This window comes from Rhinolophus hipposideros (assembly GCF_964194185.1).
Source record: "Rhinolophus hipposideros genome assembly, chromosome: 1".
NCBI classification, from domain to species: Eukaryota; Metazoa; Chordata; class Mammalia; order Chiroptera; family Rhinolophidae; genus Rhinolophus; species Rhinolophus hipposideros.
The window spans coordinates 97047161-97070953 of record NC_138047.1 but is presented as its reverse complement, the minus strand read 5'-3'; the positions used below and the strand labels follow the sequence as shown (position 1 = coordinate 97070953).

The window sequence follows — 23793 nt, the reverse complement described above, 5'->3', positions numbered from 1 at the left end:
AGATAGGACTCAATAAAGTTAGAAAATATACATTACGAAGCAAACTTGTATAACTTTGGACATAATATATGAAATACTGAGTATTTCTTTAAATATATCGGCTAAGATTATATAATTAATGTAGTAATCACACTTGATAACAATGAAGGGTTATTTTTAAGGATAAAGCAATGTTCTCTGTGAAATATACAATTGAGATTATTTACAGAACACATAAAAATTGAATTAAATGTCTTTTTACTCATCAATCTTCCAAAATACATATTGGAAGAAAAATGACTCAAATATCTTAGCAAAAATAATGGAAGTCTATCGAAATGCTTCAATACTAAGGTTGAAGATACAGATTATATAAATAGCTCATAGAGGGGGAAAAAGAAATATGAAAGTTTAAAGGTTTTTGCTTTTGACCAATAAATGCTAATGAAATACGAGACAAATCCAGCCTGGGAGGTCCTCAGGCCATTTACAAATGACTGATGGTCTTCTTTTGAGTTCAAATTTTCCATATCACACATCCAAAGGACTAAACTGTAAAAGGCACCCAACCTGATTCACTTGAAGAACTCTAATTTTACTCAGAGGGTATATTATTAGAATACTAGTATTCTAGCACGTCAAGATATTTTTAAAGCTGTTTGAAAACTGCTATATTATCACAGAAGCTTCCTCACAGACACAGAAACTAGAAAAGCTGCTCAATGTGTTCAGGGTGCTCTAGAATCTACCTTTTTATTGTCCTCATCTCTCCATTTCCAGGCCATCAGTATGCCCTGACTTTGGCATTGCAGTCAGTCCCCTGCAGCCATCTGCTGCCAATCGGGCTTCTCCTAAAACATCACTAATCTCTGGTAGCACATCTCTGCTCAAAGGCCTGCAGGATATCCTGTTTTACTGCAATGCGTTCCAACCCCAAGTCTCCCCAACCCTTCATTTGGTCAGTTCTCCCAAACACTGCCTCACTGGCACTGCTGTCCAACTCCCACTACATCTCACTGCTAGTCCTGGTCAGAACCACCATTCTTCGCACCAGTTTCTATCCTGAATGCTGTCTAGTACGAGTCAGACAACGCACTCTGGGAAGGGTTGGATGGTAAATATTCTAGGCTGTGCAGGCCGAGCAGTTTTCCTTACGACTCAGCTCTGCCATCGTAACACAAAAGCAGCCACAGGTCATCCGTAAGTGAGTGAACAGAGCACCACTAAAATATTATTTCTGGATATTAAATTTGAATTAAATAGAATTATTCTGTCATAAAATATTAGTTTTCTTTTGATTTTTTTTTCACTTAAAAATGAACAAAAAATTTTTAGTTAATGGACCATACAAAAATGAGCTGGATTTGGCTATTGTTAGGCAACCCTTCCTCTACCATACATCTCAAAGGAGCAGCCAGTGATTAGCATGATTCAATGTAACTCCTGCTCAGAATCCTACAGTGGTTCTCAGTTCCACCCAGGTCCTCCCCATGGCCCATGAAGCCTCATATATCCTGGTCTCTTGTGTTTCTCTGCCTTTATTATGTCCAAATACTCTCGCTTTGCTCTGCTCCGGCTAACTGACCTGCTTTCTGTTCCTAGAACATAGTGAACACAAGCCTGCCTCGAGGTCTTCACGCTGCCTGGAATCTTTCCTCCATATATCTCCACGGCTCTCTCACTTACTTCAGGATTTTGAGCTAATGTCATTCTCTCAAAGAGGCTATTCTGGCCACTCTATTTAAAATTGTAACCACTTTGTTCTGGGCTGATTGTGCCCCCCTAAAATTCATATGTTGGTGCCCTGACCCCCAGTACCTTGGAATGTGACTGTATTTGTAGGTAAGGTCTTTAAAGAAGTGATTCCATTAAATGAGGCCACTGGAGTGGCCCTAATCCAATCTGACTGATGTTCTTAAAGTTTGGACACATAGGAAGATGTCAGAGACATGTTCTCTCAGAGCAAAGGCTGAGTAAGGATGGAGTGAGAAGGTGGCCATCTGCAGGCCAAGGAGAGAGGCCTCAGAAAAGAAACCAATCTGTGGACACCTTGATCTTGCACTTCTAGCCTCCAGAACTGTGAGAAAATAAATTTCTGTTTTCAAGCCACCAAATCTATGACATGTGGTTATGGAGCTTTAGGAAACTAACACACACTCCAACCTCCACAGACCTCCCAAACCTGTTCAGTTTTTACCCAGAGCACTTACCACATACTAACATCACCAATGTAGTATGGTCATTATCCATCTCCCCACGCCATGAAAGTAATGATCTTTTGTTTAAGTCCCCAGGATAGTGAATATCAGAGAGTAGGCACTTAACAAATACCTGCTGGATAAATGAAACCTAGCAATACAGTTATCTTTGCATATTCCCTTCCTCCATTTCTTCGCTCTTCTTGGGAGGTCCCATTGCCAACTCATCATCTCCAAACCCACAGCTACTAAAACCCAGCTCTAATGTTTCCACGGCTAAGGCTGTCTCTCTTGCCACCAACACAGATTGGACTCCCTCTAAATTCTTCTAACACATAGTCTGTACCTCTCTCCTAGCACTTAACACATTCAAGTCCAGAGTTAGGCCTTTTTATATCTGTTTTAACTCTTTTACTAAATGTGAAGCTCCTTTATGGTGTAGCATCTTCAAATTGCTCAGCGTACCCTCTCATTGTGCCAGGAAAACTAGAGTCACAATAAATGTTTGATGAGCACATGAACATTATTAATATGAAAACATCTCTTACTGAACAATTCCATTGCCTTGACAATTACATCTCAAGTTTTCATATTATTTGCATAATTTGCAAAATCTTTGTAAGGGTGACACCATCATCGTCCCTTCTCGTAGATGAGACCAGTGAGCCAAGAAGGGAAAGTAACTTGCCCATACTGCTAATGATTGGTGAAGCTGGGTATCAAACACAAGTACATCATTCTATAAAGGTCAAGACCTGGAGTATACGGTCTTGCAAATAAAAAGGAAAGCAATGCTTCCTTTGAAACAAAAATGTTCAGTGTCACATTACATAGAATGACAATGACAGAAGACGTGTAAATCACTTAAACAATTAGAGGCTTGAATGTGCTGACTTCACAATTGCAATGACTGCTTTTCTTGTTCTGAACTCTGAATATGCAGTCACTGTTTGTTCTTTAAATTTATATACTAACTCTACATTTTTTAAAAATTCATATTTCACGATAAAATACTTCTTACACATTGATCTTATTTTATCAGTAATGATTAACGACTTAAAACAAATTAATGAATTATATTACATAAATTTGGCTTTCCTAAAGATATGATTTTAATATTTATGCATACTTCCCATCTCCTTACATTTCATAAAGAATTTAAGAAATTGGCAGGTTCTTAATATTGACTTCTGAAGCAGATCATTTCTACTTTTCATTGCTGGTGGGTTTTTCTGTTTGTTTGTTTTTTTTTTAATTCTATTAGAATTTGTATCCCAGGAAATAGGCAAAATGGATACCATTATTAATTTTATCCCTTGGTGAAGAAAAAAATATTTATTTCATTACTGAGTTTTTTAAAATGTAAGACCTTTAGACTCATGAATTCTTAGCAAAAATATCTACGCTGCACATAAGGAAGCAATATATAAGTTACCTGGCATTTTTAGGTAGGAGAGGATTTTTGAGAAGAGAATATTAAAGCATAATTAAGTATAACCCTTTAAGTATACAGATTTTAAATTCTATCATTTTTGAAGGAGGTCTTTGAGCCAGATAGTCTATTTGCTTTTTAAATTGATATGAACTGAACACAGTTTGACCTTTTCTGAGAAATCCAAAGCAATTGGACGGTGCTAGTTGCTATACCTCGCACTCATTTATCAGCGTTCAAAATAGGGCTTAGGATTACCTGAATGAGTACTGATGCCAACTACTGTCCATAAAAATGCTGGCTCAAAAAAGAACCTGGTGGTAGCTTGAATGGAGATCACTTAATTTTTCTTATGAGGACACAGGTTTCATGTGTAAATTGTCCCAAGGTCACCTGCTCCAATGAGATAGTGTTAAGATTTAAGTTCAGATCTTCCTGGCTGCCAATCCCAGGTGGTGCTATCATACCAGGCCACCACCATAGTATGGTTGTGAGAACTCTGTGCTTCTGGAATGGAATGGAATGGAACGGACTAGTAACAGGACCAATTAAGTGCTCCTGACCTTGGTAAAATCACTTGAGTAAAAACCCAGGCTTCAATATTCTCTTCTGAAAATAAAGAAGTCGGATAAAACAATTTTATGCTCTATTGAGATTTTTACACGCCTATGATCTGATAATGTATCCCAACTTAACTATTTATATAACGACGATGATATACATAATATTGTCTTTATTGTTGTCATAGAGTTGTGTACTTTCATTAATTTTAATTTGAACAAGCATCTTAACCTTCAAAGATCACAGACTATGCTTTACTTGGAGATAGGCTGGAAGGGCGTCATCAAAAGGCTCATTTGCATGTATTTGGGTACGTGCCCAGGAGTTGGCTCTGTAGTTTTTCCTTGTGGAATTTCAGTAGACAGAGCATAAAACTCATCTTTAAAGTTCTAAAAGCCTTTCATAGCACTGGCTTCATAGTTCTTTGAAGCCTTTCAACTTTTGATTGGCTAAGGGAATTAAAAGATGGTTAGGAAACTCTTTCATGTATACCCTATAATAAAACAGGCTCTATGTGTCCTGATGACACATTATAGAAGCTGGACATGACTGATGTGATAGGTTTTGAGGCTCTTATCCTAATCTGGTGATCCTGCAAAACGGAAATCTCCCCATTGTAGAGGTGATAATACTGATCCAGGGGAACTTGCAATTTTCTCAAAGTTATAAGCAAGATGGAAAAGAAAACTACAGATGGAAAACATATCAACTGGAATCCTAATAAGACATATTGTTTTGTAATACCCCTAAAATTACAGTACATCCAAGGTGGTATCTTTTTGTTTCCAGCAGGTTTACCATAGTTAAAGCTTAGAAGAACCTATAAATTGCTATCTTATTATTTTAAAAACATTAGCATGTATTTTGTTCAATGTAGAAAAAAATACACACACATAGCCATTTATACACAAACAAAGGAAACGAGCTAGCACCTCCTCCTATTTAAAAATGCGCATTACACCTTCCTCTGTGCACAATTAGTGATAATTCAGACACTTCCAGGGCTCTGGATTATCCACAATAGTTTCTATAATGGGAAGAAATACTGGGCAGAGATAAGAAAGCAGCAGAAGCACAGCAGAGATTAAAAGGAGTAGCTGATGTGGCTGAGAGCAGAAGAGATACAGGCAAAACTCACAATCCTACCAACTTTGGGGAAGAAATGCAGAAAAACAGAGGCAGGGGATGCTGTAGCTTTGTCCCCTAATAAGCCCTGAGGTACAAGTTAGTCACTCACCCAATGGCTACTTATTGAACACTTAGTATGCGCGAGGCAAAGTCTAGACACTGGATTGCAATAATGAACAAAACAAACATGCCCCTTAAAAAGGAGTTAGCATTCCAGTTAGGCAGACCCTTGGAAATAATCTAAATTAGTTTAACTAATGGTAATTTCTATGGAGAAAGTGACATATGTCTCAGTTTGTCTGGGACAATCTTAGTTTATGCCTGTTTTCCTACTGTGATCATTAAGATGGCCTCCTGTGGCTCTCAAAAGTGCCCCAGTTTTGGTCACCCTATCTGTAGAAGAAATTTCAAAAAGCTGATATAAAGGAAAGTCACAGTGGCAGGGGCTATTTTGGATTAGATGGTCAGGAAATTTTACTTTGATGGTAGTTGAGCTGAGAATTAGTCATCACACAGCTCTTCAGAGTGAGTTTGTTTGTGGTGGGGGAACTGTGTGAAACAACGATACTGTTTGAATTTTGACAAATCTAGTTATATATGTTAACCCCACCACATCCTAGATTTGGCACCTTGGGATAGGTTCCCCACGGGATGTTAAAGTGGTTATACCTCAAGTCCGGTAATGGGATTCGAAAGAATCCTCCAAATTACAAGAAGGAAGACGCTGATATGGACTTAGGATATCGTCCCACAAAACTATTTTTGAGCAGATACTATGCAGTAAACACTGTATTAAGGTAAAGCTGGAAAACTAAATATTTTTGATGTCTTTTACAAAATTCAGATTTATCTGAGATACGACACCAAAACCTGGATCTATTTAATAACACAGGGCTGTCAAGTAATTCAATGTGGAGCAGTCAGGGATAGAAAACTCATAGGAGAGCTCAGAAAGGAATGAAATCAATGCACATCGGAGGGTGAAGGTGCAAGGGGGCAAACAATGGGATCTGAACTGCTGTTTCACTGATGAAATGTGACACTCGCTACCTGATCATTGAGGAAGCCACAGAATGATTTCTCTGGATAAGGAATAAAACCTTCTGGGGGGTGGGGGGGCTTTCCTGGGAGGGTCTGCAGCAATCTGGTAGTGTGAGCAATTGAGCTTTTTGGCGAAACTTCCTCTTTTTCCAAAATAATCCCACTGATCTCCTCTCTCCCGATTGCTTTCTCACCGTCCTCATTTGGCTGATCTCTTTCCAGGCTCTCCCACTCTCATGTTTTCAGAGAAACATATTTTAAAGGCTTATTGCCTCATCTACGTTGTCCATTGTCCTCGCCTCTCCTTGGCTAAAACCACAAGAGACAGTTCTCTGCATTTGGAAATCTTAGCACATGCTAGTTTGCTGAGTTAACTGTCTCGTATTTATTTGCTCTGCAGGCAGAGTAAGTGTGGGGGCAAGTGAGGATCATGAAGAAATAGCTTTATAAAACCACCAGTCTCGGCCCTTAACAAGCACTTATTAAATGCTAGTTGAATGAATAAAAGGCAATCATAGTTATTGAAAACTAATAAAAGGCAAAAGAGATTAAAAATTGCAGCCATTTATATAGGTTACTCTCTATTTATTCCTAATTACCAGGCAGCATAATAATGATTAGGTATCCAATTACCTTTGGAGAAAATTTAATTTAGAAAGTAACATAAACAGAACATCCAATAGATACCAGATCAGTAATAATGACAAAAGTTACCATTTGTTGAATGCCTACCAGCAACAGAAATATATGTAGGAACATCCCCATTTTACACACGAGTGGACCCTGCTCAGAGCAGCTGTGTGACTGTCACAATCCTAGAATTAGCAACAGAGCTGGGATTCCAGCCAGCGGCTCCAGCTCTCCCCCTATGTGTGTGTGCTGTGGCCCTCAAGAAGCATAGCTGTGGATTGAGCAGAGAGAACAGCTCTCTTCTAACACATTCTTGGAATTCTTTTTTCATCTCTACCGTAATAGATTTACGTTACGGTCATTAAGACTGTGATGAAAAGACATTAGAGAAAGCAAAACAGAACCAGTTAGTGAGCCAGGCATGAGACACATAAAGAACGGTGTCAAATAATGGACTACCTTTTATGAATTTACTCCTCCAAACAACACTTGACAAAGTTCTCCATCTCCCCCCACACAGGCCACCCATTCAGTTCTTCTCTCTGACTCATGCTCCCTGAAAGTAATGATTCCTCGGACCTCCTCAGCCATTATTGGATTATATGTTGATCTGCTGCAGAGTCCTACGTATTCACTTTTTAAAAAGGAAAGTGAATGTTGGTCCCAAACAAGGAACATCTTGAGACAGTCTGATATTACTGCAGTATCTTTACCAGGCAGGAAAAATGGATAATGTTAAGCATAGAGCCACACTTTGCAGAGGCTTCATAAAAACTAAGTTTGCCAAATTTTTTGGCATACACTGCAAAATATACATGGCCAGTTGGACTTGCTTTCTTTCACAAATACATAAGGGAAGCTTCTCAGATTATAGCCCTTCCCCTCCTAACCCACAATTGTATACCAACACTGGACAAAGGAGTTTGGAGAGAAAAAATATACTTTATGACACAACGTCCACCAACAAACCTAGCAAATATAAGCCATAACCATGTCACGCTGGGTTGTAAATGCGTCTCCCTCCACAACACTCATCCCATTGTTTGTATGTGCCATTTAATTGGGCTGATTATGATGACATCTTAGAAAACTGAGTCCATTTGTTTGAAGGTGTAGGTTTATTTTACTTACAAAGGGTAAGAAACACAGAGAAATTCTGGAAGGTAGCTATGTGGTCAAAGTAAAAGGTAAACAATGATGGTAGAAGATGTGGTAGAACGAGCAGGACCTGACAAGTAACTCAGGGAAATGGTTAGCTTGCTCATGCCAGTTTCAATATATTTTGAGGGGAAGCAACGTGACCGATGATAGTAATTTTAAACAAAGAAAACCTGGTCAGTGAGTGACAATACATGTGGTGGGTGAACATAAAATAATAAATATGGCCATGAGAATATTTCTCCTAGAGTAGCTTTCCCACTGGCTTCTGGAATTGGGGTCACGCAATGGTAACACTAGTAAAAACAAAAATCTGATGGTAGGAAGGAGAAGCCAGCAAGTTTTTTTGTTTGATTGTTTTTTGCATTTGTTTCTTTCTTTCTTTTTTTTTTTTTTTTTCATTCCTGAGCTCCCTTCCTATCAGGTCTCCATGGGTTCACTGTGTCCCTGAACTAAAGACCTCGTCTCCTGTCAAGCAGCCCTCTCTAGGCTTTACAAACAGCAGCCATCCTTTGCTCCTCAAGTGGTCGCTGTCACTAGCTCCCAAATACATATTAGCTGTTGTTAATTTCCTTATACCCTGTCTGCATACATAGTCCCTTTATGAAATTATTTTCCTGTTTGTGAGTGCTCTCTCCTGCCAGGAACATAACTGATACATATCACAATCAATACATAATATCCTCAACAGTGTTTGCCCTGCATTGTGAAATTTCAATGTTTCTTCTTTAAGTACTTTAAGTTTCTTCTTTAAGTACTTAAATGAAGCACTGATGTGTAATTGTTGAGGATTCCAGTAGGAAAGCTCTTATTACCCTAACCAAGAGGGGCAATGGAGCTCCTTCTATGAATATTAGCTCTTCCCTTTAGACCACCTGACTAATTTTATGAGTCAGCTTACAGATGAGTTTTACAAATTTCACATATCTAAGACTGTGAGATCAGATCACTGCTTGCTTTGAAGTTTGCACAATGATAAAAATCAGATTTCTCCTTGGCAAAGTTTTAAGCCCTACAAGTTTACCTAATATACTACTTATGGTGGTAAAAACACAAGGTTATCAAACATTAAGATGTAGATTTCCTTATGCAATGAAGGGGTGACTAGTCATCTGCATATATAGGTGTTTTGTCCTTTGAACTCAGGGATTCTTGTACCAGAGTTAGCAGCAACTGGCAGATTTTGAGATGATTAGGCAAAATACTGAATCCCTCAACATATCCTTACTCCTAATTGCAAGTTAAACTCATTAATAGAAGACAAAATAATTCTTCTGGTGAAGTTTAAAATGTAAACATTGCTGGGAGGAAAAAAGCAAAACAAAGCACATATTCCTTGGCACTCAAGTATGTACACCACCATCTTGTTTGCTTTCTTCTTATCCAACGTCAGGTTTCAATAGATACAGCGCAAGAAAATGGTGTAAATCGTGGCATTTTATGTGCATTTCCACAGCGCAAATGTCACATACTGCTATCAGCAATATAATCCCACTTTATGAGCAAAATTTGAATGTTGAAAAATAAAAATTTAATCAAAAAGAGCATACTTTCAGAGCTGGTTGGCCAAATGAATAGAAACTGTTTATTCAGTTGTCACCTGTCAGGGCCATGTAAACTGGGAAACAGAAACACCTGTCATCTTTTACCAGCATAAACTTGACTTTTATGATTTTTCAATTATGTGAGGTTTTCCAAAACATACCCTTTGCACGAGATGTGTCTGCCCTATGTTCAAATGAGGCAGGGATGGGGGACAGAAGAAGAGATCTGAGGGGACTGAAATGCGATCCTGTGATTTGTAATCAGGACAGGGAGAGAATGGAACAGAAAAAGGAAGCCCAAATAGCCAGAACCAGGCTTTCTTGGTTATCTGATTTTGCTAAGTGTCACCCTTTATTTTCTCTTCACACTTCAAAACTACCTAGATCTTTAATATCACTAGCACTGGGATTAGCTTGATCCACAGAAACGTCTACAATAACAAAGATGGAAACCACTCCATGCAAATGTATGAAACAAAGCCTCTCACGCTCTGTCTTTGAACCTAAAGTTTTCTACTTGATGAAATAATGAATGCTTACCTCATGCTTTTAATAATGTAATTTCATTACATTTGAAATACTTTAATACTTTAAACAGCAACTCAATGTTGTTTTTGGCTTTTTTTTGTTTTTTTGTTTTTTTGGTTTTTTTTTACGTTGCTTTTGTTTCCCACACCTGGAGCTTGCGGTCTTGAAGCCTGAAAGAGGGTTGCAGGCCATATCCATCCCAGGCATAGATTCTGGAAATATATGCCAATAGGAAAGTGTGCGCTGGTCTTGATTTTTCAAGAAAACTATGCACAGAGACTTGATAAATGTTCAGATAACCTAACATAAGTACCATAAAACATTCCTATACTAAACTTCACACATGAAGAAGAGTTCTAAATTTGATATCTGTAATATCACTCATCCTTTCTTCATGGGTCAGCATTGATAAGGTAGGATGTTCTGTGGGTTCCTAAAGTTCACAAATTGACCATGAACAGAGTAAGTCTCATGGTCCTAATGTCATATTACATTCTTCACAAATCATCTCTATTTCTCTAGCTGTAAAAGAAGATATTGGTTACCATGAGCGCCACCTAGAATTGAATATAATATGGTACATGAAGATGCAGGTCGCATACTGACAAGGGATTAGGATAATTGATCCTATATTGGACCTCACTCATTAAACATGGTAGCCATTAACTTGTAACACTTGTATATGAATTTCTGAGATTTATTATATATAACAAAGGATCTTTAAAAATGCTTATTTTCATGACACGGAAAGCCAATATACACGTTTGGAAAATCCACTCTGTGAAAAGTTATTTGCCATGATAAAAATATGTAAAATAAGTTCCTCATAAAATGAAAGTATCTTATTTTATATCGACGAATCTTTACCATTGAATTTTCACTCTCTAACATAATTGTTATCTTAGAAAAAAAAAATCACTAATTAAATTACTTATGTATCAGCAATCCCAGTCATTGCCAAATGTTACATAAAAGGCTCTCAGAAAAGAAAACTGTTTTCCTTTAATTTATGATAACACTAATAAGACATATCAAAGAAGAATTTTGTGTCCATAAAAATTTCTGTGCACTTCAAATTTTTTATGTCTGTGTAAAGGATGGGCATTTTTGTATAAATGAAAGGTAACTGCCAACAGTATAGATTATGTATTTCAGAATTAACCTGTCTTCAGTTGTACAACCAAATCGCTATTTCCTCAGAACACATCTTTAATTGGAAAAGTGAGGATAAATGGCTTGTTGATAAAATGAAATAAAAATCATCCAAGGCATATTCGTACTATAAATTTTTGATAACTACAAAGACATATGCTCATTGTTCAGGATACAATTAGCAACTGCTCACATAATCCAACCTTAAAGCAAATTTTTAAAACTAATTCAACTTTGCTTCCTACTTCTTCATTAATTACTAGCTGAGGGACTTGAACGTGCCCTAATGAATTTTACATTAGATTCTGCAATATGAACAGTGTATATTATCATAGCTTCTAGTAAATACATAAATTGGCTTTTCCAAGTTGCATTTTGAGCAGTTATAAAGATTCTGGCTGGATTTTACAACATTTAGTATTAGAGACTGAGCTGAAAAGAATTTTCACCAAAAAACCAAGTTGTTGTAATCGTATTTCCCAAGTCATAAATCTATCTTACTACTTGATTATAATCTGTGTGTCCTATTTCTCAAAGTTCTCATGTTTTTGTTTTTTTTTCTCCTGTGGCTCAAAAAGAAGAGAAGGAATCCCATCTATAGTGATTTATAAATATGCATTAAATAAGGCTTAAAATATTGTTGCTATACTAGCTTTCTATAAATTTCATATTATAAATTACCATCCAATCATTAAACCACTGTACTTTAGATTTGATACGTGTGGCTTATGATTTCACAACCATTTAGCATCTTCATAAATTCTTCTTGAAGTCAAAAGTTTAAGAAAACTATTCACAAACAGACTGAGCAAAAGAGGCACATCACTGTACCTAACTCCAGTCAGAAACAGGGAGACCCTTAAAATTGCCTTATCGAAGAGGAACATACAGACTACCATGGAAACCGTAGGGACAGGTTTCGTTTATAAAGTGTCTCTCTAATGTCATCGCAGGACATTGACTTGTCCAGTGAGACACGATAGCACAAATGGCACATCATCCTTAATTGAATATTTAAAGCAAATATTGTATGGATATTATTGCTCATATTGATATGATAAAGCAAAGTCATAGGGATGGGAGTATTTTAACAGAAATGTAAAGACTGGGTGAAAAATAAAACAGCTCCAAGTTCACAAAAGTCAGGTCAGACTCTCAATGATTATTCTTAAAAGTACAAAAGTCAGTACAATTTGTACCTCTTAAAGATTAGCATCTGATAACATTCCTATTATCGTTTAGTAATACTTAATAATGCTCTCAGAAATCATTTGATTTTCACAGTTATTCTCTCAGAATTGTTTTTCCTTACCAGGTTGTCAACATAATCATATGTGCAATTGTGTTATTAACCAGAGAGTGTACTTCCTAGAAAAAATTGGTGCTCATATTAATCTTTCAACCCTGCATCGTGGTGTGTAGGTTTCATTACGAAATCTTTCTCATTTAGATTAAGGAAGACAAATGTAAGCTGGAAACATAAAGCTGACAATAGTTCTTATGGCCAGAATCAAAGTACCGTATGTTATGTCAACTAAGCTTTGCCTCTCAGAAGTCTGATGGCCCATTAAAAATATTTCTAATCAGAGTCAAAGCAGTTTTGGTTACACCTATCACTATCTGAATGACAACATTGTCTAGGAATTTCATGGGCAGCAAAACTGCTGGTTTAGGCTTATAATTTTAGGACATCTTGAAAACATTTTCCTGTTATCAACACTTAGATTCAAACAGAGTTTCTACTTCATTGTGCAAATTTTTAAACATTGAAATTCACTGCGATGAAACAAATATCAAACCTTCATGGACATTTTACTCTTCAGCTGTTTTCACATTTTGCAAGGAATTCAGAAATCCAAAAGAAATGCCCTTAACTCTTTCACTGACATGCTCTATGACCAAATACTAGAAATAATCTGTGGATCATAATGATCAAAGAGTTATAGAGAATTTCTAAATACCTGCAGAATTTCTAAATACAGCTATGTAATTTTCTAGCAAACTGCAGCAAGCAGGAGAGAGGGGAAAAAACACTCACACAATCAAGCATTTAAAAAAATATATATTTCTACTCTGCAGACACTGCTTCCTTCGATTGAGGCACATTTAACAACAACACTGCCAAAAAGACATAAAAGATACATCCATAGAATCCAGTTCTACCCTAAATGAGAGCTGCACTGTACACAATTTTAGAAACACGAATCTCAGCAAACACAAAATTGTATTTTATTGACAACATTAAAAATAAACAACACAGAAATAGTGAGGCTTTCCTCTTCCATTTCAACTTCGTTACCATTCTCTACCAGCCTCTATTAAAAAAAGGAAAAAAAAAGAACACAGTCATTACCTGTATGAAGAGAACCTGTTAATAGTCTGAGAAGGTACTGGGCAAATTTCAATATTTCACGTTTACACCGCTTTCTACAGCCACTCATCTTAAGCAACAAGATATTCCTCTGAGGAGAGCCAGAAGTCTTTGCCAATAAAAAAAGACAGTCTCTGAGGGGAAACTTCTGTCTCAGTTTGTGTCACAGGCTGCCTGCCTTACAACTCCTGTGGAATGAGCTGTTAGTGCTTGAATCAGAAATTCCTTTAAAAAGCTAGAGAAGCCGACACAGAGAGAACCGTAACACGTTGGTGAGAAAGGGCTGCTTCTCAGAATGGTCACCAAGTTCTCCTGTGGCAACAGATAGGCTGCCAGTTCACACTTGGAGTAACCCACTGTGGTTCAGCTCTGCACCCCCTCTCCAGGAGCGGTGGCAACCTCACAGACCATTCAGAGGGAGGCGGGGCCTGAGATGCCAGCTCATCAATGAATCAGCAAGTAAGCAGGTGAGGGGACAGATGACAGGTCACTGGGGCTGAAACCCTTTGGAAACTAATAAAAGGAGTCTGCTAATGCAATCAAGCCTGCTGGGGAAGCATCTCGGTCCAAGGCTGTGCAAAATGATTCCAAAAATAAAAGGGAAGTCGGAAAGCACACTGTTCAAGGTCAGACATCAGACAATTCCCTGATACAGTGTTAATCAGATTCACAAAGCCTAAAATGCTGGAAAGGCTCACTGGGGGAGCTGACCCTGATTCTAAACAAAGAGAGTTAAAGATTTATCACCCAATGGATGCAATGCTGTTTTGTCACAGATAAATATATTCCACTTCTTGAGCACAGAGGTGGAAAATAAGCTGTTACCGAAATCTGGCTCTGTTTTGTGCACTGTTCAGGCTCAGGTATTTGGAAATTAGGGGAAAATCATTATTTGCTTTAAAACTCAGTAGCTTGGAAACCACAACTCTTAAGTCCCTATGCTTTGCCTCCAGGCAACTGAGCTCCAAAACTAATTTGCTGCATTAGCCTAAGAGAAAGAAGTGCCTCAGCTTCTTCATATTTCTAAAAGGCAACATGCAACTCACTAGCTCCCCACCAAGTGACTTATTTTAAGTTAATAGTGAGAACAATTGCGAGAGTTTGCAATTTTCACAAAGTCCTTTTCTTTTAAAAAGACAGTGTTATGGAAGTAGGCAGTGGCTTTGAAAGCCAGCAAACTGCAGGCTTGCCTCCTCTAAAGGGGCCTGGTTTGTGTGTGTTTGTTTTCATTCTTAAGTGCTTTGGGCTGGTTCTAGGATTTGTCTACACTCTAATTTGTATTCCTGGGTTTTTGTTTATCTGTTTTTGCTTGCTTTGTATAAATATAAATATACAGATTTAGTACATGTGGGATGTGTATCCTCTATATTTTAAATACTTAGACAGGCTTTTTTTTATTTTTGACAGTGATAAGAATTTTAGTTGGAACAAAAATTTCCCACCAATACTAGATACTAGATTCCAATACTAGATTCATGAAATCATGTTCTTTTACAATAAAGGAAGCATTCCTGAAATCATAGACGTACACAGATTTAACGATAACTCACTGTCTTCTACAACTCTCCCACATTCTCACCAGACACTGTTGCATAGTCATTTACTGGGATCATGAAGCATGCTTTCCAGAATTTTCAGAACTTCAGTTGAAAGTGTCAGAGATAACGATTAGATGGATATACAAAGGTTTCCCCCATACTTTTTCGAGTTCTTGCTCCCATGCATTTGCCGGAAGGGATAGTATTCCTAAATTTGAAACAGGCAGAAGAAACACACTACTGTAGTTCTACTCCTGGGCTAAATATTTTAAAGCTTCCTTTCTTAGCTATCAAATAGGGATCAGAACAATTCATCTGTTGGAGAATGAAATAAGATATAGATGTTATTAAGCATGGCCCTTTCATTCATTTATGCAGACATTATGCACTGGGTACTTGGGATGTTCCAAACATCTTTCAAGGTGCTGAAGATATAGCAGTACTGAAGAAAGACAAAACCCTTGTATTCATGGAGCTTGCACTTCAATATAGAAAACAGCAAATTAACAAGAAATAAAGAAGAAAATATCACACACGCATAAGTGCTATGGAGAAAACTAAAATCAGGTCGAGAAAATAAAAAGTGAGTTGGTTGAGCGGTCAAAGAAGATATCTCTAAGAAAAGACATTTCAGCTGGGATACAAATTACAAAAAGAAGCCAACTATCAACCATGAGACGTTTAGCGGAAAGAGCACGTCAAGGGGAAAGCTTCTGCAAAGACCCAAAGCAGATAATGAGCTGGGTATCTCAAGGAACAGAAGGGTGTGGCTGCTGAAGCATACTGAGCCAGGAGAGACTTACAGGAGATGATTTCGAGGAGGAAAACAGGGGCTACTAGCCAGGGCCTACTAGAATGCAGGGCATTATAGCCGTGGTAAGGAATTTGGATTCCAGGCTGTGTGTGCTGGCTGGACTAGGTCACTCCAAGGACTAGGAAATTGTATGATCTGTCTGTTATGTAAAGGATGAATTGTAGGGGAGGAGGAGTGTAAGAACGAACTTAACAGTGAGGGCATAAAGTGGTCTAGGTGAGGAATTATGGTGGCATCACCTGGAGAAGAAATAAGAGGTGGTTGGTTCTCAATATATTTTGAAACAGAATTAGTAGGGTTGGGAATAAGGGAATGAGAAGAAATAAGGATGACTTAGTTTGGAGTTTGAACAATTAGATGGATAAATGTGATGAGTTGATGAATTAGAAACATGGTGGGTAGGCTACGGGGATTAAGAAAATCGAAAGTTCTACTTTGGAGATATTAGAATTAAGATATCTTTAATGTACTCAACATTTAAGATGTATTTTTAATTAATCCATTCATTTAAAAATACCCTTTTTAAAGGAGGCTATCACTAGAGAACCTGCAGATATCAGACGATAATAGGAGAATACTAAATACAACTCTACAGACATTAACTGACAAGTTAGGTAAAATGGGCCAGTTCTTAAAAAAATGAAAACTAAAATAATCTACCAATGAAATACATCATTTGAACAGCCCTATAATTGTTAAGTAAATTAAATTTACATTTTAAAAACTTTACAAATAATAAATATTCAGGCCACATGGTTTTACTGGAGAATTCCACCAAAATGTGTAAAGAAGAATTAACATCAATTCTTGGGCATTATTTCCAGAAAACAGAAAAGAGGTGATACTTTCTAATTCATTTCATGAACCTAGTATTACTCTGATACCAAAACCAGACAATAACAACAACAACAAAACTACACACAAAGATCTCTTATTAATAATGTCTCAAAAATCCTTAACAAAATATTATCAAAATTCAAGAATACATAAAAAAATATTTATGTATCATAGCCAGGTGGGGCTCATTCTAGAGATGTAAGGCCGGCTCAATATTGAAAAATCAATCAAAGTAATCCACCATATTTACAGGCTAACAAAAACCAATCACATAATTATATCAATTGATTCAGGAAAAGTATAAGACACAATTCCACACTTATTCATGATTTTTAAAATCCTAGAGAAATAGAAATAGAAGGCAGTTTCCTCAACTTGATAAAGAGCATCTACAAAAACAAATAACATTATACTTAATATTGAGGGTGAGAGACTGAATGCTTCCACCCTAAGATCAGAAATAAGGCAGAAATGTCTGCTTCAAACAGTGTCATTCAACATAGTGTGAGAAGTACTAGTTAGTACAATAAGGTAACAAAAGAAAATTAAACATGTATGGATCATAAAGGAAGAAATAAAATTATCCCATTTGCAGAGGACATGATTGTCTATGTAAAAAACCTCAAGGAATCTACAAAAACAAACAAACTCCTAGAATTATTTAGTAAGTTTAGCCAGGTCATGTGACACTAGTTAAACTTCAGTTGTTTTACTGAGAAATCAATGTAATAGCAAACAATATGTGGACAGTGAAACTTAGTACAAAATCATTTACAATTGCTCAAAGAATTAATACTGAGGTATAAATCTAGCAAAACACATAAAAGATTTGTATGATGAAAATTACAAAAACTCTGATTTAAAAATAAAGTATTTAAATTAATGGAGAGATATACTGTGTTCATATAGTAAAGAGTCAACATCATAAAGATATCAATTCTCTCCAAATTGATATACAGTTTTAACACAATTCCAATCAAAATCTCAGCAAGATTTTTAAACCATTTTGAAAAGAAGATTAAGTTTTGAAATCATTCTACCTGATTTCAATAGTTATATACCTACAATAATCAAGATTGCGTGGTATTGGTAGAGAGATGGATACATAGTTCAATGCAACAGAATAGAAAATCTAGAAATTGCTCCACACCATTAAGCACAACTGATTTTTGAGAATGATGCAAATGCAATTCCATGAAGGAAAGATATCCCTTCAACAAAAAATGCTGCAGCATGGCATAACTATAGGCAAAAACCAAACCTTGATGAAGATTTCACACCTTATACGAATATTAGCTCCTGGTGGATCATGGACTTAAATGTAAAATTCTGTAAGTTTAAGAAAAAAAAATAGGAGAAAAATTTTAAGGTCTTGAGCTAGGCTAAGAGTTGTTAACTTGATGCCAAAAGCATGACTTATAAATGGAGAACTTGATAAGCTGAATGTCTTCAAATTCTAAAATCTCAGTCATGGAGACCCTGGTAAGAAGATAAAAAGACAAGCTACAGGGTGGGAGAAAATATTTGCAAACCACATATCTGACAAAGAACTAGTATCTAGCATATATAAAGAAATTTTAAAACTTTAAAATTTAAAACTTTTAATTTTTGAACAATCAATATCACACCATCCAATTAGAACATGAACAGAAGAATAAAGAGACATTTCACCAAAAAAGATATAAAGATGAAAAATAGGTACATGAAAATATATTTAATATCATTAGTCATTATTGAAATGCAAAACAAAACTACAATGAGACATCATTACGTATCTATGGAATGACTAAAATAAAAAAAGGTGATAGGATCAAAGGCTGGTGAGGATGCAGATAAGCTGGAACACTGAGACATTATTGATGGAAATGTAAAATGGTACAGGCACTCTGGGAAGCCTGGTAGTATTTACAATTCTAAATATGCATCAACCATTTAACCAGCAGTTAGACTCCTGAACACTTATCCCAGAGAAATTAAAATGTATGTCCAGACAAAAACATTTACACAAATGCTTACAGTATTTTTGCTTGAAATAGCCCCCCACTGGAAACATCCTAGATGTCATTCAAGGGGTAAATAGTTAAACAAATAGTGGTACATCCACATCATGGACGATTACACAGCAACACAAAGAAATGAAGTATGATACACACCACCTGGATGAATCTCAAGGGAATTATGCTGAGAGAAAAAAGCCAACCTTAGAAGTTTACATACTGCACGATTCCATTTATATAACATTCTCGAAATGACAAAAGTATAAAAATGGAGAGGAGATTAATGGATGCCAGAGATGAAGGGTAGGGGGTGTAGGGAAGTAGATATACCTATGAAAGTCCAACACCATGGATCTTTGTGGTGATGTTCTGTGTCCTGACCATAATAATGTCAACACTCTAGTTGTGATATTCTACCCTAGTTTTGCAAGATGTTACCATTGGGGGGAAACTAACTGGGTAAAGTGTCTATAGGAAGTGTCTATACCATTTCTTACAATTTCACGTAAATCTACAATTGTGTCAGAAAAAAAGGTTTAAAAATTAAATAAGATGTTTAAAATACCTTTTTAGCTCCTAATATGTTTTAGTGTTTTAGGTCTGAATATACACAAGTGAACTAAATGGATAAAACCAGTGATTCATGGAGCTTACATTGCAACAGGGGGGGAAAGACAATAAAATGGGGCAAGGAGAATTGAATATGTGGAATGGAATGGCGGTGCAAGAAAAATATGGGGATCAGAAAAGTCTTCATTGAGGTGACATTTGAGGAAAGATTTAAAGGAAGTACAAAAGTGAGTCATGTGGATACCTAGAGTACAGATATAGGTGGGTACCTTCTCTGTATATGTATCTTTCTGTAGCCTCTGATAGTCCATCAAGACAAATAATTCTGTTGGGGAGCTTTCCTGAGATCATCCCTCTGTAAAGGCTCATTTTTGATGTCCAAGCCCAGAGCACCAAACCAATCGATCTTTTCTCTAGAGAATGCAATGACAAATCACCAATTTTGTTGGAGAACCCATTGCCTGTATCTGTTTATTGTTGGGAATTGTATAAGGAAAATACTATTGTTCAATGCTATCCTAGGGAAAACACAAAAGATAATTAGGAAGACAAATATAAAATGTGGTAGAAGAGGGAAAATGGAGTCAAATATATGGTGATGGAAGGAGAACTGATTCCGGGTGGTGAAGACACAATGCAATTTATAGATGATATATTATAGAAATGTATACTTGAATCCTATCTAATTTTACTAACCAATGTCACTCCAAAACATTTAATAAAAATAAATGCAATTCATTTTTACTACTCAACAACAACAAAAAGGCAAAGCACACACCACGCAAGAATGTCTGAAGAATATGAATCTCTAAGTCAATAAAAATCACAGATAAGTGTTAAGCCACTTACCAATGAGGAATAACTAAGCAAGCAATTTATCTTCTGTACCAACACTAAAATACATACTTTTATAAATACATGTTCATTAAAAAATAATCAGAGAATTAGACAATAAAAAAGAAAAATGCTCTTGTAATAATCAGCTAATTTGGATTAATATGATCATTACCTCCAAAAAATGCCAGTAATCAAGGTTCCATGCTCAAAAATAACAGATGTCTTTAATAGTATTTCAGAAATGCTTGAGCAAAGCAACTGCTATCACAGGAAAATGTGAGTGAACTTTATAAGAGGTCAGGAGGTCTCAAGGGTTTTTTAGATGAACAAAACTGTTAGCATCTTTAGCATAAGGTACAGAATCTAGTCAAGTTTCCTGTACTGCATTCACAGCTAAATTTAACCTAACGACAAACTGGCAAACCATGTAGTAAGAACAAAAAGTCCTATGATGACGGATGATTCTATAAGCAACCACTGGTATTGTTAAGTACGTTACAGAGGAACATGAAAGTACAGGCCATTTCAAGATGTATTCTCCTAATTGCATTTTGGAGGGGGGAAAAATGGTTTTTTGTTTGTTTTTTTTCTGACCAGCTCTTTCTAATAAGTCCAAGTCCAAGTAAAGCAAGTCTTAAATACACTTGGGTCATCCTCACTTCTCCTTAAAATGGAAAAATAAACATGATTGATTAAGAGAAGAGGGTTGGCTTTCCTTCAAGGAAGAAGGAACCCATTAACTCCTGAGAAGACTTGCAAAAGTGGAGTTTTTCTCCCAAATACGGCTCCTTTCAATACCTCCTGATGTATTCTGTGTTTCTCAGTGGGAATAGACATTATTATGCTTTTCAAATTGTCACAAGTTGCAAAATTAAACATGTGCAGCTTAAAAATAGCTCACCATGGGGCTGCGGAGAGCAGCAGAGCAGAGCCTTGAGGCAAAGTCACAGGTTTTGAAAATGGGTCTTAATAAAATATCAGACTAGCTACTGTCCATTAGAGAGGAATGTCCCAATGCCAAGTCCGTTATTATTCCAGAAATGTCACTCTTCACCTCCTTCAATGGATGAGGAGCATGCCAGCATGTTAATAACATTTGAATCGACTTTGGAAACAGCTGTGTTAATACGAAGGAAGTCAAAAATCAAACTCTCTGGCGTGAGAAGTCCCCCTTTCACGTGCCTCGATCTAAACCAACCAAAAAATATCCAATCAGTATTCTAGGTAATACCCAGATAATGCAATCATTCAGGGTTTCTACCAGCATTTCTAAGAGCCTATAATGTCATACATGTGAAGAAATCCAACACACAAATTCAAAAAGATATATGCACCCCTATGTTCATTGCAGCACTATTGACAATCACCAAGATATGGAAGCAACCTAAGTGCCTGTCCATAGACAAATAGATAACGAAATTGTGGTACATTTATACAATGGAGTATCACTCTGCCGCAAAAGAGAATGAAATCTTACTGTCCACAACAACATCGATGGACCTAGACGGTATTATGCTAAGTGAAATGAGTCAGACTGAGAAGGACACATACCATATGATTCCACTTATATGTGGAATCTAAAGAACAAATGAGCAAACAACACAGACTAAAACTAGTAACAGTTGTGATCATTCTGTATCACATTGACAGTAAGGAGGTGGCTATGAGACAAATATTTACATGTAAATAGATCCACAGAAGTATGTACTTAATACAAATTATAAGATTAAAACAACAGACAGACAAAAAACCTGAAGGGCTTAAGAAGTACATTTTCCAGAAGATGAAGTGCCAGCTGTTTTTCATTTTGTCTTTAGGAGGGAGAGTCACAGGTTTTCACACACGATTGTTTTAGCAAGCATATAGTTTAGGGGAACAGTCCATTGGACATGTGCTTGCTAGAGCTGCAGGCTCCTCCAGTGCATTTCTACCCATCCAGAGCCCTCTCTAAAAGCCGCATTATTTTAATGGGAGCTGGGAAGAGTTGTGTTTCGCTGATGGAGAGCCCAGAGATTCAGAGTCAGGAGGCATATGTTGCACGTAAAAAATAAATACAAACACAATGGAGAGTCCTGACAAGCAGAGATATGGCTAAGGTCAAGGGCATGGGAACAGCTTTCCACATCAGCATGCAGACCTCCCAAGGAAGGGAGTCTGAGGGACCCGCAAGGAAGTTGCTACCATCCCAGTCACAGATTTCCTCCCAGATTACAGAAAAAGAGGATCTGATGTGTGCCAAGGCCCATTCTTCCACAGACTTAGGCTGAACATTATGTCCTGAAAAACATGACATTAGCTTATTTTCTTTGTGATAGATATTTTTCCCCCACATTCTGATGTGTCATATAGAGTAAGGAACTGAGGTGTTAATTTAACATGAGAATTAATATCAAGTTATTTGCCTTTATTAGGACTTATTTCATTCAGCTGTTAAGCAGCCTTGCAGTCCCTGAAAAAAACACATTTGATTATTGGGAGTATTAAAACAATACGCTACAATTTTAAAGTGTTGAGACATATATATTTTCCCTTTTATTGAGGTTCCTGGAATTTATGTACCTCAATTTTATCCATACTTCTCCGCAGTTTTTCCCAAAGTGTGCATTTTGGCTTAAGTCCATCATAACTATCTAGAATGCCTATTTAAAATGCAGATTTCTTGGGACGCACCTCAACCATACAGACCAAAACCCCTGAATATGGGGCGGGGAGTCCTACAAATTTAGTTGTCTCCTGAGTTCTCAAAAACACAGAATTTTGGTAATCTAGGCAACCCAGGCCAGTTACAATCTTGGAATAAATAATCAAAGAAAAGCTAAAATGTAAAATGCAATCTGAAGATGATGAAATTACGGTTCTTTACAAATTATCTAGAAGTCCCAATAATCTATCAGCTATTTCAGCCAAAAGCCACCTGCAGTCGATGAGAGACTGGGGTGGGGTCTTGGCAATGCATCCCCAGTTTTCCGTTTCAAAACAAATCATGAGTCAAAGAAACTTCATGTCCAGTTATATCACAGGCAATCAATGGACAGCTTTAAAACAATCAGGTAGCTTATTTGGCTTCAACAAAAGTCATCAACCACAAGCAGTCCTGTGGTATCCATTCAAATCTAAGGGACACACATAGGCTTGGTGACACTGCATTTTTATAACAGTTTTTCCTTTTGTTAGAAGAGCCAATGTGTTTCAAAACAATTATGCCACATACATGATTTAAATTTTAGGATCCAGCATGCTAATTCTCTTCCCTCCCTTATGTTTTTTTTGTAGATTAATCTTTCTTTTTCAATTATCACATTATACCTATATTCAATTTTTAATACAATTATGAGTAAGCTGAACTCCAACCAATGTTGGTTTGTTTTTGTTTGTTTTATAAAGGAGAGACGCAGAATTGTCTGCCTCCTTCTCTTGTGAGGTAAGATCTCACAAAAGACACTTTTGAGTCTGGGCTAACTAAGTGAACGGCAGTTTA

At 36.8% G+C, this 23793-nt stretch overlaps 1 protein-coding gene across 4 annotated transcripts in view; it reads right to left on the bottom strand.

The window, feature by feature from the left end:
• KCNIP4 (potassium voltage-gated channel interacting protein 4) overlaps window positions 1-23793 on the bottom strand; it is a 1007764-nt gene that overhangs the window by 774193 nt on the left and 209778 nt on the right. The window contains exon 1 of one of the 4 annotated variants that reach the window (XM_081048282.1): window positions 13705-14101. The exons of the other annotated variants lie outside the window; for them this stretch is intronic. Coding sequence (XP_080904408.1) covers window positions 13705-13792 — 88 coding nt within the window. The 5' untranslated portion in view covers window positions 13793-14101. Of the gene's footprint in view, window positions 1-13704; window positions 14102-23793 lie in introns of those variants that run through there. 4 annotated transcript variants of the gene reach the window in all.